We start from the raw sequence: 19,142 nt of genomic DNA, 5'->3' as shown, positions 1-19,142 counted from the left end.
TATGTCACTGTGTTTGTCACTGTGTATCCCACTGTGTATGTCACTGTGTATGTCACTGTGTATGTCACTGTGTATGTCACTGTGTGTACCACTGTGTATGTCACTGTGTATGCCACTGTGTATGTCACTGTGTTTGTCACTGTGTATCCCACTGTGTAAGTCACTGTGTTTGTCACTGTGTATGCCACAGTATGTCACTGTGTATGTCACTGTGTATGCCACTGTGTAAGTCACTGTGTTTGTCACTGTGTATGTCACTGTGTATGTCACGGTGTATGCCACTGTGTATGTCACTGTGTTTGTCACTGTGTATGTCACTGTGTATGTCACTGTGTATGCCACTGTGTAAGTCACTGTGTTTGTCACTGTGTATGTCACTGTGTATGTCACTGTGTATGTCACTGTGTATGCCACTGTGTAAGTCACTGTGTTTGTCACTGTGTATTTCACTGTGTATGTCACGGTGTATGCCACTGTGTATGTCACTGTGTTTGTCACTGTGTATGTCACTGTGTATGTCACTGTGTATGCCACTGTGTATGTCACTGTGTTTGTCACTGTGTATCCCACTGTGTAAGTCACTGTGTTTGTCACTGTGTATGCCACAGTATGTCACTGTGTATGTCACTGTGTATGTCACTGTGTATGTCACTGTGTATGTCACTGTGTATCCCACTGTGTAAGTCACTGTGTTTGTCACTGTGTATGCCACAGTATGTCACTGTGTATGTCACTGTGTATGCCACTGTGTATGTCACTGTGTATGTCACTGTGTATGTCACTGTGTATGCCACAGTATGTCACTGTGTATGTCACTGTGTATGCCACTGTGTATGTCACGGTGTATACCACTATGTATGTCACTGTGTATGTCACGGTGTATATCACTGTGTTTGTCACTGTGTATGTCTTTGTGTATGTCACGGTGTATACCACTATGTATGTCACTGTGTATGTCACTGTGTATGCCACTGTGTAAGTCACTGTGTTTGTCACTGTGTATGTCACTGTGTATGTCACGGTGTATGCCACTGTGTATGTCACTGTGTTTGTCACTGTGTATGTCACTGTGTATGTCACTGTGTATGCCACTGTGTAAGTCACTGTGTTTGTCACTGTGTATGTCACTGTGTATGTCACTGTGTATGTCACTGTGTATGCCACTGTGTAAGTCACTGTGTTTGTCACTGTGTATTTCACTGTGTATGTCACGGTGTATGCCACTGTGTATGTCACTGTGTTTGTCACTGTGTATGTCACTGTGTATGTCACTGTGTATGCCACTGTGTATGTCACTGTGTTTGTCACTGTGTATCCCACTGTGTAAGTCACTGTGTTTGTCACTGTGTATGCCACAGTATGTCACTGTGTATGTCACTGTGTATGTCACTGTGTATGTCACTGTGTATGTCACTGTGTATGTCACTGTGTATCCCACTGTGTAAGTCACTGTGTTTGTCACTGTGTATGCCACAGTATGTCACTGTGTATGTCACTGTGTATGCCACTGTGTATGTCACTGTGTATGTCACTGTGTATGTCACTGTGTATGTCACTGTGTATGCCACAGTATGCCACTGTGTATGTCACTGTGTATGCCACTGTGTATGTCACGGTGTATACCACTATGTATGTCACTGTGTATGTCACGGTGTATATCACTGTGTTTGTCACTGTGTATGTCACTGTGTATGTCACGGTGTATACCACTATGTATGTCACTGTGTATGCCACTGTGTATGCCACAGTATGTCACTGTGTATGTCACTGTGTATGCCACTGTGTAAGTCACTGTGTTTGTCACTGTGTATGCCACTGTGTCTCACTTGGCATCTGACTGTGTCCAGGCTCCCAGCAGGTACAGGCCGTGTGTGGGAGGGCGGACACCGGGGCCAGGGTGGAGAGAAGCCGGTGTAGTGCAGAGGAGGAGCCTGACACCCAGCCCACACCCTGCCACCAGCAGCCCTGCCCACCCAGGTGCGTGAAGACATGGGTAGAACACGTGAAGACATGGGTAGAACACGTGCAGACATAGGTTGAACACGTGCAAACATGGGTAGAACGTGTGAAGACATGGGTAGAACACGTTAAGACATGGGTAGAACACGTGCAGACATGGGTAGAACACGTAAAGACATGGGTAGAACACGTGCAGACATGGGTAGAACACGTTAAGACATGGGTAGAACACGTTAAGACATGGGTAGAACACGTGAAGACATGAGTAGAACACGTGCAGACATGGGTAGAACACGTGCAGACATGGGTAGAACACGTGCAGACATGGGTAGAACACGTGCAGACAGGTTGAACACGTGCAAACATGGGTAGAACACGTGAAGACATGGGTAGAACGTGTGAAGACATGGGTAGAACACGTGAACACATGGGTAGAACACGTGAAGACATGGGCAGAACACGATAAGACATGGGTAGAACACGTGAAGACATGGGTAGAACACGTAAAGACATGGGTAGAACACGTGAAGACATGGGTAGAACACGTGAAGACATGGGTAGAACACGTGCAGACATGGATAGAACACGTGCAGACAGGTTGAACACGTGCAAACATAGGTAGAACACGTGAAGACATGGGTAGAACGTGTGAAGACATGGGTAGAATACGTGAAGACATGGGTAGAACACGTGCAGACAGGTTGAACACGTGCAAACATAGGTAGAACACGTGAAGACATGGGTAGAACGTGTGAAGACATGGGTAGAATACGTGAAGACATGTGTAGAACACGTGAAGATATGGGTAGAACACGTAAAGACATGGGTAGAACACGTGAAGACATGGGTAGAACACGTAAAGACATGGTTGGAACACGTGCAGACATAGGTTGAACACGTGAGTGAAGACATGGGTAGAACACGTGAAGACATGGGTAGAACACGTGCAGACATAGGTAGAACACGTGCAAACATGGGTAGAACACGTAAAGATACGGGTAGAACACGTTAAGACATGGGTAGAACACGTGCAGACATGGGTAGAACACGTGAAGACATGGGTAGAACACGTGAAGACATGGGTAGAACACGTGAAGACATGGGTAGAATACGTGAAGACATGAGTAGAACACGTGAAGACGTGGGTAGAACAAGTGAAGACATGGGTAGAACACGTGAAGATACGAGTAGAACACTTCCTCCTACCAGATCCACGACACAATAGATCGAATTACGACCCCTGTAGTGTTACACATACGATACCTTGCAAGGTGTATCGGTGTACAATGATGTGAATAACAACATGAACTGTCCAACCACCAGCTTATTCTCCAGCATGTCATGGTTGGACATACCCTCTACCGTCATGTGTCTGTCCTACAATATTCCATCTTTGATCTCGGAAATTTAATAACACATCTGTACTTTTCTCAGAAAGTGTTATCCCAAATATAACATTATCACGTTTGACCACTTTCTAAAAGGCATTGTTTGTTCATAGCTTCCGGTCATGGGAACCGTGTCTGTTTACACTTGTCAGAGGGGTACTCTAGGGGGGATCTATATAGCTAGACTACCAATTGTCGGACTTTCATTTTGTTGAATCCTCGGTGGCAGAGTGGGTTAGATCGCTGACTTAGTATGCTGGCGATTAGGTGCCTCGCTCTGGCAGTGTGGGTTCGAATCCCGGACCTTTACTCAGAAAGTGTTATTCCAAGTATAACATTTGTTACCTCTGTTATTGTTACATTGCCACGCCGCTCTGTAGTCAAAGTTATATAAAGTTGACGGAAAGATTGTCCAAGTGACAGAGAAGTGCTGAACGTCCTTTACTTTACCTTTATGATCAGGAGTAGGTCGTCCAGCCTTTGATGCTGATGATGATGACTTGGAGATTTTACATGCGCTTCCCGACATAATGCGTATTTCGCACACGGGCCCGCCAGGCTATTTAGAGTGATTTGTCAAAGGAGGAAGGAGGGGTCAGGGAGGCGGGTTGTGCGTGTAGGGTTGGTAATTTAAATTTTGAAGAATTTGGAATTATCCTTTGTTAAGCCTTGGTCTGTTTGATGCAGGTGGCACACGGGCGTGTTCACCCCCTGCTCCCGGTCGTGTGGCGGGGGACTGGCGTCTAGGACTGTCCAGTGCATGCAACACCAGGCTGGTCAGTCCGAGGTGGTTGAAGATGACCAGTGTGACCCTGCCAGCAGACCGCTGGCTACCCAAACGTGTGGCTCCCAGCCTTGCCCCGGCGCCTGGAGGACGGACCCCTGGACCGACGTAAGTCGGGGAGGGAGCTGGAATGTTTTCAATGATATAAATCTGTCATAAGTTTAGATGCCTATCACCTTTTGGGGAAACACGGTATTATGTCTGATTCTGATAAAACTGGAATCTGACCCACGAGTAGCTTTCCTTTGACGCAGGTCTCAGAACAGTGTGTGTTAAACGTGTTCTCAAACAACGTGCTCAGCGCATCATGCGGCTACAACAAGGTTGTTACGCCTTCCCAACATTCCTCCCAAGAGAACGTTTTTTGAACAAATATTTCCATGACAACAATTATGCATGTAATGTTCCTGAAGGAAGTTGTTTGTGTTTTCAGTGTTCCCAGACCTGTGGGGTGGGGGTGAGGAGAAGGGGGGTGCGGTGTTTCCTGACCCCACACACCGAGGTGCCCGATGACAACTGTGAGCTGTCAGACAAGCCGGATGTCAATGAGCCCTGCAAGAAGGCAGCATGCTTCATTCCTCCAGGTACACACACACACACACACACACACACACACACACACACACACACACACCACACACACACACCACACACACACACACACACACACACACACACACACACACACACACACACCACACACACACACACCACACACACACAAACACACACACACACACACACACACACACACACACACACACACACACACACACACACACACACACACACCACACACACACACACCACACACACACACACACACACACCACACACACACACACACACTCACATACACTCACACACACACACACACACACACACACACACACACACACACACACACACACACACCTGAAGGCCTTCATGTTACTCCACACGACTCATGTATATGGCGTATGTTGACAACCCCGAACGCTAAAGTAATAATGTAACATCCATTTGACTTACTTACTTAATTAATTAAATTTGGAATTTAGCGTGCGCTTTCCGACATATTCGCGCACGGACCCGCCAGGCCATTTAGTGATTGGTTGAAAAGGTGAGGAAACCTAGGGCTTTTCGGGGGCTGCTTACTTAATTTGGAGAACAAATTTGGAATTTTGAAATATGTCATACAGAAGGTGGAGTTTTTCTGAGGGTGTGTGACTGTGTTTTTTTCCTAGATTTAGAATTTTAGGGTTATGGACAGCTTTTTTGTTGTACTGTTTTAGATGCGGCCGGGTAGGCCTCTTTTGATTAGATAGATGCATAATGCCTAATAGGTTTGTAAGTCATTTGGGAGGGTTAGTAGCGTTGCTAGTGTCATTTGATTGTTGCAGGTTAGTGTGGATTGGAGTGTTGTTCTGTGTTGCTGGTAATTTACGCAATATAATATTACGTGTTCAGGAGTTTCAGTGGGGGCATTTACCGGTTTGGTGTTTCTTTTTTAATTTGGTGTAGGTGTTTATCTTAGTTTGACCTGTTTGTAATGGTTATCACTCTGTCAAATTCTTTTGGTTTTATTATGGATTTGTTTTTTTAGTGGTTTTTTTAGCAGGTGTTATAGTTTGCAATCAGATGTCTGATTGTCATTTTGCCACTTTTGGAAGATTTCGTTTTTTGATATTGGTTGGTTGATGCTTACTTCTTCTAATTTTAGTGCTGCTTTGAACATTACAATCTATATTTAACCTATCATCAACATAACGCCATTACACCAATGACCAAATATATGATGGATGAATTTGTCTGTCAATAATTGTGTATCTGCAGTCTCCCCCTGTGCCGACAACATCTCCGCCGACTGCCAGGAGTACGACAGAAGGGTGTGTTCCAGGTACAGAGAGTGGGCCCAGCATCACTGCCCCTTGTTCTGCTCCCTGTGTTCCCAGACTGACAACGTGGGGAGACGTCATCGGGAGGGGGGTCAGGAAGGTGCTGCAAAGGAACAGAGGACAGATCTGGGGGGTGGCAAAGCAGGGGGCCAGGAAGACGGTGGGAAGGGCGGGGCAGAGGGGGGCAGGTCAGGTGGACAAATAGGAAGGCAGGAAGATGAGGAGGAGAGGAACACATCGGAAGAGACGGGGGGTGAGGATGGGGGCCAGATAGAGCAACAAGAAGATGTAACAGGTGGGCAGGGAGCACGGCAGGGGGAGGATCAAGATGTCACAGACCAGAGGAGTCAAGTGGGAGATGGGGAGGGCACAGGAGATGAGGATGGGGAGGACAGGAAAGGAGTGGTGGGTGGGCATGAGCGTGCTGCTGAAACTGTTTCCTACAGTTCTCACCCAGATGTCAGGCGTGGGTATGACACCACAGATCTTGTCATAAGTGATGACGTCACACAAGGAGAGAATGATGTCACACAAGGAAAGGATGGCGCCACACAAGGACAGGATGATGTCACACAGGGAGAGTTTGATGTCACACACGGAGAGGATGGCGCCACACAAGGACAGGATGATGTCACACAAGGAAAGGATGGCGCCACACAAGGACAGGATGATGTCACACAGGGAGAGTTTGATGTCACACACGGAGAGGAGGTTACACAAGCAAAGGATGACGTGAAACAAGGAGAGGATGACGTCACACAAGGAACTGAGTATGGCGTCACACAAGGAGGAGCGAATGACTTTACAGAAGGAGAGGATGACGTCACACAAGGAGAGGATGACGTCACACGAGGTGGGAATGGTATCACACAACTAGGAGCGGGTGACGAGGATATTAGCGAAGATTCTGATGATAAAGGACGAATGTTGAAGGACCAAGATTGTGTCGATGTTTTGAATAGCTGCCGACAGTACAGTCAGAGAGACTGCAGGCAGTTTCCGGACTGGGCCAAACAGAACTGCCAGAGGCACTGTAACTACTGCGATGACGACTACGTAACAACAACGTCATCCACAACCAGTGAGGATTTGGACTGCAGCGACGTGAACACGCAGTGTGTGGAGTATCCAGACAGTGTGTGTGAGGAGTACGAATCTTGGGCAAGAACCAACTGTAAACGTCGGTGTCACTTCTGTCAACAGGACCTAGGGCAGGTGGCGGGTGAGTTGGACAGGGCTAGCGATAGATGTGGTTAAGGGGGTGGATATAGATGTGAGTGAGGTGGATGTAGATGTGAGTGAAGGGTGGATATAGATGTGAGTGAGGGTGGATATAGATGTGAGTGAGGGTGGATATAGATGTGAGTGAAAGGTGGATATAGATGTAAGTGAGAGTGGATGTAGATGTGAGTGAAGGGTGGATATAGATGTGAGTGAGGTGGATGTAGATGTGAGTGAAGGGTGGATATAGATGTGATTGAGGGTGGATATAGATGTGAGTGAAAGGTGGATATAGATGTAAGTGAGAGTGGATGTAGATGTGAGTGAAGGGTGGATATAGATGTGAGTGAGGTGGATGTAGATGTGAGTGAAGGGTGGATATAGATGTGAGTGAGGGTGGATATAGATGTGAGTGAAAGGTGGATATAGATGTAAGTGAGAGTGGATGTAGATGTGAGTGAAGGGTGGATATAGATGTGAGTGAGGTGGATGTAGATGTGAGTGAAGGGTGGATATAGATGTGAGTGAGGGTGGATATAGATGTGAGTGTGGGTGGATATAGATGTGACTGAGGGTGGAAATAGATGTGAGTGAGGATGGATATAAATGTGAGTGAGGGTGGATATAGATGTGAGTGAGGGTGGATATAGATGTGAGAGGGTGGATATAGATGTGAGTGAGGGTGGATATAGATTTTTGAGTGAGGGTGGATATAGATGTGAGTGAGGGTGGATATAGATGTGAGTATGCGTGGGATGGGCGTCAGCAGATGAGTTTAAAGTACAGGTTCGGTAAGTTAAGGTTAGATTTTTACTGCAGTGATTGTGCTAGGTGTAGTTGTGCCTGACTGCGTGCGTGTGTTATAAGCTTGTTTTTCTACTGTATATAGGTTTGACAAATATTGCCTCCGGTGCCTTTCAGCCACTGTGACTCCGCCTTGCGTGGACGCGTCCATTGAATGTATCGACTATCACCAGTCCGTGTGTGCCCTGTACAAAGACTGGGCAGAGATCAACTGCCGGAAGTTCTGTCACGTCTGTACATAGGTGCGTGCTCCACGTCTGTATGTCTGTATGTCCGTGTGTCTCGTGCAGCCATGTTTGTGTCTTGTGTTGTCCGTGTGTCTCGTGCAGCCATGTTTGTGTCTTGTGTTGTCCGTGTGCCTCGTGCAGCCATGTTTGTGTCTTGTGTTGTCCTTGTGTCTCGTGCAGCCATGTTTGTGTCTTGTGTTGTCCGTGTGCCTCGTGCAGCCATGTTTGTGTCTTGGTGTCTTGTGTTGTCCGTGTGTCTCGTGCAGCCATGTTTGTGTCTTGTGTTGTCCGTGTGCCTCGTGCAGCCATGTTTGTGTCTTGTGTTGTCCGTGTGCCTCGTGCAGCCATGTTTGTGTCTTGTGTTGTCCGTGTGCCTCTTGCAGCCATGGTTGTGTCTTGGTGTCTTGTGTTGTCCGTGTGTCTTGTGCAGCCATGTTTGTGTGTTGTGTTGTCCGTGTGTCTCGTGCAGCAATGTTTGTGTCTTGTGTTGTCCGTGTGCCTCGTGCAGCCATGTTTGTGTCTTGTGTTGTCCGTGTGCCTCGTGCAGCCATGTTTGTGTCTTGGTGTCTTGTGTTGTCCGTGTGTCTCGTGCAGCCATGTTTGTGTCTTGTGTTGTCCGTGTGTCTCGTGCAGCCCTGGTAGTGTCTTGGTGTCTTGTGTTGTCCGTGTGCCTCGTGCAGCCATGTTTGTGTCTTGTGTTGTCCGTGTGTCTCGTGCAGCCATGTTTGTGTCTTGTGTTGTCCGTGTATCTCGTGCAGCCATGTTTGTGTCTTGGTGTCTTGTGTTGTCCGTGTGCCTCGTGCAGCCATGTTTGTGTCTTGTGTTGTCCGTGTGTCTCGTGCAGCCATGTTTGTGTCTTGTGTTGTCCGTGTATCTCGTGCAGCCATGTTTGTGTCTTGTGTTGTCGGTGTGTCTCGTGCAGCCCTGTTTGTGTCTTGTGTAGAAAGGAGTAGGTGTTTTTTGCCTGCCGTGTCTGTCAGATTTCTTTAAATTAATCTGTGTTCGTACTCATAGACGTAGTTCTGACTCCTTACACGCGACATGCTGTCGGTCATTGATGTCATATGTCGAGCTTCACCTCGAAACACGTTCACAACACGCACAGCCACGTGAAGATCCGGGTTAAAATTGGCCTTCAGCAACCTATGCCTGTCGTAAGAGGCGACTGTGATTGTCTTGAGAGGCGACTAATGGGTCTCGCTGACTTGTTTGACGCATATCATTGTATTCCAGCTGTGTAGATTGATGCTCATGGTATCGACCACTGTCTGCTCCAATCTTGATTATTTGCAGACCACCGTCATATAGATGGAATGTTGCGTTAAACAACAAACGTTTCTTCTTATATTTCAGAACCAACGACTCCCAACTGATGGAGCAGACACGCGAACAACTGCACAGATGCTGCTGCTTCCCGGGCGGACGTCTGTGAGGCCATATTTTGACCAATCCAATTTAAATCAGATCTTTTACTCGGATGAGATATGTCTCTCCCTGACAATGTGACATTCCTTCCAATCACCTCATCAGCATCGGGGCTTCTAAAGTCTCGTACATGAACGAAAAGGGCAGTTCCGAATTGAATGTAATAAAGATGGCGGTATATACTCTGTTGTGAATACTTTATACCCTCCTGTTACTGGGCGCCATTGCACCTAACCCAAACCCGGTGTACTATGGAGGGGACACTATGTCCCGTCTGGCTTCTCTGTTAAAGATCGAAATTTCCGAATCCAGGTGGTGAAGCAATGGAAGGGAATCGTTTTAGAACACTGGCATGTGATTGGCTCAAAAACCCACCAATACTTTATTTAAAATGGGAGGTCAAAGTTCGCTCAGGATTCATCTGACACGACCTCCTATTGAAGGGTTGTCACGTGTTGTCACGTTTTGAAACAGTGATATATCTGACACTCTCTTATATGCGCAGTGGGCAGTAACGACATCACTCTCAAATGACACATGTTTAATTAAGAATAAATCGTGGTTTGCAAAACGTGTCTACGATGAATCATATGGACAGCTGCATGTATTAAACCACATAACACATACCGATGGCATCTACTGACTACGCTACACATTGGTATACACTTTCATAAAGACGGAACCAGTGCTGGTCGGCCATGATCAGACCGGTCACTGCTCGAGTCTATTCCAGGCAGGTTTGCGAGGAGTACACTTACAGCCTTCCTGTCACAACGCTTCGGTGTAGAGCTTGGATAAATGACTAAACTGTTTAACTGAATTGTTATAAGAAGTTCACATGTTGTCTGTGATGGTGTACAGGGCCCTGAAGCCACGGCCGGCGCCCGAGTCGTCGGAGTGGAACACCAGTTTAACATGGGGGCTGGTGGACTCCCAGATGAACCGATCCGTCACGCTACAGTACGTCTCGTGCCCGCCCCCACCAAGGTCGTACACCTGCAGACAAAACAACACAAGTAGTACACATGCAGACAAAACAACACACGTCGTACACCTGCAGACAAAACAACACACGTCGTACACATGTTAACATAACACATCTTTGAGATGCATCTAGAAGTGATACACATAAGGAAGAGAATTTATGGGTGACAACTTCTTTATTTTGAGGAACACAACGTTTCTGTCTACCAACAACTAATGGCGACAAGAAAACTACAGGAAGCCATTGAGATCTGGAGACACTATCTGCCCAGTGCTTGGGACTTATTGCTTTGATCTTTGTCGGTGATAATTATCCAGCTGGCCTCCATGTGCCCATTGTCATTTCCATCTTTGTTATCTTATTACTTCTGTTGTTCTTAAATGTACATATATATGTTCTCTGCCTCATAGCATGTATTCACCTGATGAAGGAGTATACTCAGAATCGTTGTGTTCCTCACAATAAAGAAGTTGACATTCATAAATTCTCTTCCTTAAAACAACACACGTCTGACACCTGCAGATAGCTTGTCCAGTTTTGTTTTGAACACCAAGTCCAGCTATCATGTATATAACAGAACAACTTGAGTCAACTAGTCACTGATATTCTCAGTATCTGCGCGTCATGGTGACACAGAGTGATAACTTACTGAAATATTCACTATCAATGCGTTGTTGTGACATGAAGCGTTAACTGAAATATTCACTATCAATGCGTTGTTGTGACATGGAGCGTTAACTGAAATATTCACTATCAATGCGTTGTTGTGACATGAAGCGTTAACTGAAATATTCACTATCAATGCGTTGTTGTGACATGAAGCGTTAACTGAAATATTCGCTATCAATGCGTTGTTGTGACATGGAGCATTAACTGAAATATTCACTATCAATTCGTTGGTGTGACATGAAGCGTTAACTGAAATATTCACTATCAATGCGTTGTGACATGGAGCGTTAACTGAAATATTCACTATCAATGCGTTGTTGTGACATTGAGCGTTAACTGAAATATTCACTATCAATGCGTTGTTGTGACATGGAGCGTTAACTGAAATATTCACTATCAATGCGTTGTGACATGAAGCGTTAACTGAAATATTCACTATCAATGCGTTGTTGTGACATGGAGCGTTAACTGAAATATTCACTATCAATTCGTTGGTGTGACATGAAGCGTTAACTGAAATATTCACTATCAATTCGTTGTGACATGGAGCGTTAACTGAAATATTCACTATCAATGCGTTGTTGTGACATGGAGCGTTAACTGAAATATTCACTATCAATGCGTTGTTGTGACATGGAGCGTTAACTGAAATATTCGCTATCAATGCGTTGTGACATGAAGCGTTAACTGAAATATTCACTATCAATGCGTTGTTGTGACATGGAGCGTTAACTGAAATATTCACTATCAATTCGTTGGTGTGACATGAAGCGTTAACTGAAATATTCACTATCAATGCGTTGTGACATGGAGCATTACTGAAATATTCACTATCAATTCGTTGGTGTGACATGAAGCGTTCACTGAAATATTCACTATCAATGCGTTGTGACATGGAGCGTTAACTGAAATATTCACTATCAATGCGTTGTTGTGACATGGAGCGTTCACTGAAATATTCACTATCAATTCGTTTGTGTGACATAAAGCGTTAACTGAAATATTCACTATCAATTCGCTGGTGTGACATGAAGCGTTAACTGAAATATTCACTATCAATGCGTTGTGACATGGAGCGTTAACTGAAATATTCACTATCAATGCGTTGTTGTGACATGAAGCGTTAACTGAAATATTCACTATCAATTCGTTGATGTGACATGAAGCGTTAACTGAAATATTCACTATCAATGCGTTGTTGTGACATGGAGCGTTAACTGAAATATTCACTATCAATGCGTTGTTGTGACATGAAGTGTTAACTGAAATATTCACTATCAATGCGTTGTGACATGGAGCGTTAACTGAAATATTCACTATCAATGCGTTGTTGTGACATGAAGCGTTAACTGAAATATTCACTATCAATGCGTTGTTGTGACATGGAGCGTTAACTGAAATATTCGCTGTCAATGCGTTGTTGTGACATGAAGCATTAACTGAAATATTCACTATCAATGCGTTGTTGTGACATGGAGCGTTAACTGAAATATTCATTATCAATGCGTTGTTGTGACATGAAGCGTTAACTGAAATATTCACTATCAATGCGTTGTTGTGACATGAAGCGTTAACTGAAATATTCACTATCAATGCGTTGTTGTGACATGAAGCGTTAACTGAAATATTCACTATCAATGCGTTGTGACATGAAGCGTTAACTGAAATATTCACTATCAATGCGTTGTTGTGACATGAAGCGTTAACTGAAATATTCACTATCAATGCGTTGTTGTGACATGAAGCGTTAACTGAAATATTCACTATCAATGCGTTGTTGTGACATGGGGCGTTAACTGAAATATTCTCTATCAATGTGCTGTTGTGACATTGGGCGTTAACTTACTGGTATACTCACAATCAGCGAGGCATGGTTACACAGGGCATTTACTTATTGACATTGTCACTGATGACGCGTCATTGTGACACAGGGCGTTTACTTATTGACAGGTTCACTGATGATGCGTCATGGTGACACAGGGCGTTTACTTATTGACATGTTCACTTGTGATGCGTCATGGTGACACAGGACGTTTACTTATTGACATGTTCACTTGTGATGCGTTATGGTGACACAGGACGTTTACTTATTGACAGGTTCATGTTTACTTATTGACATGATGGGATGAAATAGCCTTGATCTCTGTTGATTGATGGCTTGTGGCGGCGAATGTGCACTGCTTCTGTTAGTTTTCTTTAAGTGAAATCATTGAGGTTGTTGGAAGGAATTGGACGTTGTCGTAGTTGGTGTTGTGATGAGGATAGTTTCTGATATGGTCCGAGATGGCCGATTTACTGTCTGATTTGATGGATGAGGTTTTGTGCCCTTTGATACTGGTGTTGATGGGGCGGGGTCTTTCACCTACGTAAGATCGTCCACCGTTGCAGTCAGTTTTGTAAATTACACCTTTAGGCTCTTGGGGTTTGGTTGTGTTCCAACTAAAACTTACCGAAGCAGTCCACATTCGCCGCCACAAGACATCAATCAACAGAGATCATGGCTTTTTCATCCAATCATGTCAATAAGTAAACATGAACCTGTCAATAAGTAATAAGTTACTTGTTGACATAGTCACTGATGATGCGTCATGGTGACACAGGACGCATACGTGTTGACATAGTCACTGATGATGCGTCATGGTGACACAGGGCGTTTACTTGTTGACATAATCACTGATGATGCGTCATGGTGACACAGGGCGTTTACTTGTTGACATATAGTCACTGATGCGTCATAGTGACACAGGGCGTTTACTTGTTGACATAGTCACTGATGATGCGTCATAGTGACACAGGTCGTTTACTTGTTGACATAGTCACTGATGATGCGTCATGGTGACACAGGTCGTTTACTTGTTGACATAGTCACTGATGATGCGTCATGGTGACACAAGACGTATACTTGTTGACATAGTCACTGATGATGCGTCATGGTGACACAGGGCGTTTACTTGTTGAAATAGTCACTGATGATGCGTCATAGTGACACAGGTCGTTTACTTGTTGACATAGTCACTGATGATGCGTCATGGTGACACAGGACGTATACTTGTTGACATAGTCACTGATGATGCGTCATAGTGACACAGGTCGTTTACTTGTTGACAGTTAATGATGATGCGTCATAGTGACACAGGGCGTATACTTTTTGATATATTCAGTGATGATGCGTCATGGTGACACGGCGTTTACTTATTGATATATTCAGTGATGATGCGTCATGGTGACACGGCGTTTACTTATTGATATATTCAGTGATGATGCGTCATAGTGACACAGGACGTTTACTTATTGATATATTCACTGATGATGCGTCAAAGTGACACAGGACGTTTACTTATTGATATATTCAGTGATGAAGGGTCATGTTGACTCATTTTGTTAACCAACTAATAAACTCACCGTCAGTGAGTCATGCTGACACGAGTCGTCACCCTGTTGAAGTTCCACACGGTCAAATGCGATCTGGATCTTCTGGTCTGTCTCCCCGGTGATGTAGATGATGCAGTGGGAGTTAGGCGGGTACTCATCCGGGTACCCAGGGCTGGTGATGGTACCCGAGGTATCGGTCAGCTGCTGGCTGCAACCTGTCACAGACATTAAAAACTTTATCCGCATCACTTGAACAACTTTACCCACATCACCTGAACAACTTTACCCACATCACCTGAACAATGTTACCCACATCACCTGAACAACTTTACCAGCATCACCTGAACAATCTTACCCACATCACCTGAACAACTTTACCCACATCACTTGAACAACTTTATCCGCATCACTTGAACAACTTTACCCACATCACCTGAACAATCTTACCCACATCACCTGAACAACTTTACCCACATCACCTGAACAACTTTACCCACATCACCTGAACAATCTTACCCACATCACCTGAACAACTTTACCCACATCACCTGAACAGCTTTACCAGCATCACCTGAACAGCTTTACCCACATCACCTGCACAGCTTTACCCACATCACCTGAACGATCTTACCCACATCACCTGAACAATCTTACCCACATCACCTGAACAGCTTTACCCACATCACCTGAACAATCTTACCCACATCACCTGAACAATCTTACCCACATCACCTGAACAATGTTACCCACATCACCTGAACAACTTTACCCACATCACCTGAACAATCTTACCCACATCACCTGAACAGCTTTACCCACATCACCTGAACAACTTTACCCACATCACCTGAACAATCTTACCCACATCACCTGAACAGCTTTACCCACATCACCTGAACAATTTAGCCGCATCACCTGAACAACTTTCCCCACAAAGGAAGCAGAAAGAAGACAGTGGTCACTGAGCACATCCTAGCTTGTCACAGCTCACTCACTGGTGTAGGGCGTGTCTCCGGGGATGCTGTGGTAGCTGATTCTGGCGCCATCGCGTTGTTTGGCGATGTAGAAGTCGAGGATGACGATGCTTCCCTCGGACGTCCACCCTTTGTCTTTATTGTTTCCACAGAGCCGGTATGTGTTGGCCACGCCCACTTCTCTGAGGGACAGGCGATCACCTTCAGTGCACAAGCAGGTACTTAACAGACTGACGTTATATTGCGCATGTCTTTAGAGGTGCAGTCTATATTATACACGCACGCACACGCACACGCACGCACACGCACACACACACGCACAAGCACACGTACACGCACATATACATATTTGTGTATGTGTATAGTCAGGCTCACTGACTTGGTTGATGCATGTCATCATATCTCAAAGGCATGGATCGATGCTCGTGATGTCAATCATTGGATTGTCTGGTCCAAACACAATTATTTACACACCTCCGCCATATAGCTGGAATACTGTAACAACAACAAACAAACAAACAAAACAGACATTCCTAAAACAATGTAACAGTATGAGAGTTGTGATGGTCTTAGCGGTGAGATCACTCTGTCCAAGTGGACCCTGATGGATGTATTGACGTGGTCCATACCTTTGCTACATTTCATGTCCATGTCCTCCACGTCCAGCTTGATCCTGGTCCCGAGGGGGGTCACTATGGTCAACGTGCACTGTGTGCTCTCTTGCAGCCTCCCCATGACGTCTATGACGCCATCGCTCCCCGTGACGACGCGGTTACACAGCTGAGGGACTGCTTCATCTGCTGAACCTGGGAACACGCCGACAACACAGGCTCACACAGATGAGGACATGTCCAGGCCAAAATAATGTTATTTTATGTTATTCTTCCGGGCCATATACGACCGCCTCCGTGGTCTGGAGTAGAGCGTCCGCCCGGAGAGCGGAAGGTCCGGGGTTCGATCCCCGGATGGGTCATACCAAAAGACGTTATAATACGGGACTTGTTGTTACCCTGCCCGGCGCTTGGCATTAAGGGGCTAAAACAAGGACTAGTCGTCTCGGAGTGAGTACACTGTGTCTGAGTTGGGTATTCATGTTAAACAGCGCCATGGTATCTCAGTGTGCTAGCACTATAAATCGCCATCAGCCCGGACAAGTACAAGCAGCCACACACACACACACACACACACACACACACACACACACACACACACACACACACACACACACACACACACACACACGAGCATGCACGTCGCTATACAAGTGTAATCACATATATAAGAATTCCTATTTCTGAACGGCAAAGCAATGATACAAGTACAAGGAAAGGTTATTTTGAGCCCATACATCCTCGGATGTTCGAAGTGACACGAAAGAGTTTCCAAAGGCATTGAAAAAGTAATATGCTGGGGTGGACCTTTGTCTCAGCAGTCTATATTCTCGCATTCAACACTGTGATGAGCGGCTTCTTAAGCATTTCTCACTGAACAACTTTCCAGCAGGTGCAACTCCATCATAGAACAAGACGGATGTACGGAGCTGGTTTTGTGTCACGGAACCATTAAATGAGCAAACATTGACCATTGGTTTGTGGAGATGCTAGCACGGTAGCATTCTGTTTAAATCAAATCATCTTTAACATAACAGCAACTTAGCAGCAACTGGAGGAGTCCCATTCAACAGTTTCAACCAGAAGCACGAGTGTCCTCCAAAATCTCTTTACTCACGTCTCGTCCTGTCAGCAAACATTACTGTACTCACGTCTCGTCCTGGCAGCAAACGTCACTGTACTCACGTCTCGTCCTGACAGCAAGCATCACTGTACTCACGTCTCGTCCTGACAGCAAGCGTCACTGTACTCACGTCTCGTCCTGGCAGCAAACGTCACTGTACTCACGTCTCGTCCTGGCAGCAAGCGTCACTGTACTCACGTCTCGTCCTGACAGCAAACGTTACTGTACTCACGTCTCGTCCTGGCAGCAAACGTCACTGTACTCACGTCTCGTCCTAGCACCAAACGCCACTGTACTCACGTGTGGCCCTGGCAGCAACATCGCCTCTGTACTCACGTGTGGCCCTAGCAGCAACATCGCCTCTGTACTCACGTCTCATCCTGGCAGCAAACGTCACTGTACTCACGTCTCGTCCTGGCAGCAAACGTCACTGTACTCACGAGTGGCCCTTGCAGCAACATCGCCTCTGTACTCACGTCTCGTCTTCGTGGTTCCACAGAGCCGGCAGTACTTCCGGCAGTTGTCCCCGGCCCACACCCGATAGTCCGAGCAGACCTGTTGTCCATACCCAGCACAGTTGTCCAGGTGGTCAGCGCACGGGGAGACTGCACCACACAGACAACATGGGGTCTACATGAACTGGACAGACTGGCCACAGCGCGATGTACTCAAGACAACGCCAGGAAAGTGTTTAGAAGGTAAACTATGTATCCTGTTAACTGAATCTGTTACAATAGAGAAGTATATTGGATATAATCTTTGCCACAGAATGTTTCGCCCGCCAGGTGTCATTGAAATAGGCCCACTTTTTGGATGTCATTGAAGCAGATCCGTCACCAAAAGACATACAAACAGACCCACCACCGGATGTCATTGAAGCAGAACCGTCACCGAAGGACATACAAACAGACCAACAACCGGGTGTCATTGAAGCAGAACCGTCACCGAAGGACATACAAACAGACCCACAACCGGGTGTCATTGAAGCAGAACCGTCACCGAAGGACATACAAACAGACCAACAACCGGGTGTCATTGAAGCAGAACCGTCACCGAAGGACATACAAACAGACCCACAACCGGATGTCATTGAAGCAGATCCGTCACCAGGTGTCAAAGAAATAGACCCATCACAGAAAGTCATAGAAACAGATCCCCACCGGGGATCATAGAAACAGACCCATCACCGAAAGTCATAGAATAATCTTAGAAGAAGACCTACCACCAGGTGTCATGGAGACGTTAATAAGAGACCTACAACCTTCTCAGTGAAGATCGATGAGATCAGACCAACCCTCGGGTGTCACAGAAACCGATCCACTACCGAATGGCATAGAAATATCTTAGAAGAAGATCTACCACCGGCTGTCATGGAAACACGCGGAAGAGACCCACCACCATCTCAGTGAAGAATGATAAGACCAGACCCATCACCGGGTGTCATGAATGGATGATATTATGACAGGAACCAGCCAACGGGTGTCATGGGTGGATGATATTATGACAGGAACCAGCCACCGGGTGCCATGGGTGGATGATATTATGACAGGAACCAGCCAACGGGTGTCATGGGTGGATGATATAATGACAGGAACCAGCCACCGGGTGTCATGGGTGGATGATATTATGACAGGAACCAGCCACCGGGTGTCATTGGTGGATGATGTAATGACAGGAACCAGCCAACGGGTGTCATGAATGGATGATATTATGACAGGAACCA

The 19,142-nt window shown here is 45.8% G+C and overlaps 2 protein-coding genes across 5 annotated transcripts in view; one reads left to right on the top strand and one right to left on the bottom strand.

Moving 5' to 3' along the window:
* The window catches only part of LOC124145568 (A disintegrin and metalloproteinase with thrombospondin motifs 18-like), a 76,469-nt gene extending 66,386 nt beyond the window's left edge, over positions 1-10,083 (top strand). For 2 of the 3 annotated variants that reach the window (XM_048389124.1, XM_048389125.1), the window contains exons 22-27: positions 1,848-1,977; positions 4,035-4,239; positions 4,565-4,715; positions 5,947-7,230; positions 8,151-8,275; positions 9,614-10,081. In XM_048389124.1, coding sequence (XP_048245081.1) covers positions 1,848-1,977; positions 4,035-4,239; positions 4,565-4,715; positions 5,947-7,230; positions 8,151-8,275 — 1,895 coding nt within the window. In that variant the 3' untranslated portion in view covers positions 9,614-10,081. Of the gene's footprint in view, positions 1-1,847; positions 1,978-4,034; positions 4,240-4,564; positions 4,716-5,946; positions 7,231-8,150; positions 8,276-9,613 lie in introns of all 3 variants that reach the window. The other variant, XM_048389126.1, reaches the window with a different exon arrangement.
* A 128-nt stretch (positions 10,084-10,211) lies between these two features.
* Positions 10,212-19,142, bottom strand: part of LOC124145569 (A disintegrin and metalloproteinase with thrombospondin motifs 10-like) — a 74,361-nt gene continuing 65,430 nt past the window's right edge. Inside the window, exons 30-34 of one of the 2 annotated variants that reach the window (XM_048389122.1) lie at positions 17,896-18,024; positions 16,315-16,491; positions 15,707-15,886; positions 14,742-14,926; positions 10,212-10,681 (exon numbers count right to left, since the gene is read on the bottom strand). In XM_048389122.1, the coding sequence (XP_048245079.1) occupies positions 10,520-10,681; positions 14,742-14,926; positions 15,707-15,886; positions 16,315-16,491; positions 17,896-18,024 (833 nt within the window). In that variant the 3' untranslated portion in view covers positions 10,212-10,519. The remainder of the gene's footprint in view (positions 10,682-14,741; positions 14,927-15,706; positions 15,887-16,314; positions 16,492-17,895; positions 18,025-19,142) is intronic. The other variant, XM_048389123.1, reaches the window with a different exon arrangement.

This window comes from Haliotis rufescens, unplaced genomic scaffold, assembly GCF_023055435.1.
Source record: "Haliotis rufescens isolate VD_foot unplaced genomic scaffold, xgHalRufe1.0.p SCAF_8, whole genome shotgun sequence".
Lineage (NCBI taxonomy): Eukaryota > Metazoa > Mollusca > Gastropoda > Lepetellida > Haliotidae > Haliotis > Haliotis rufescens.
This window is presented reverse-complemented; position numbering and strand designations above follow the sequence as displayed.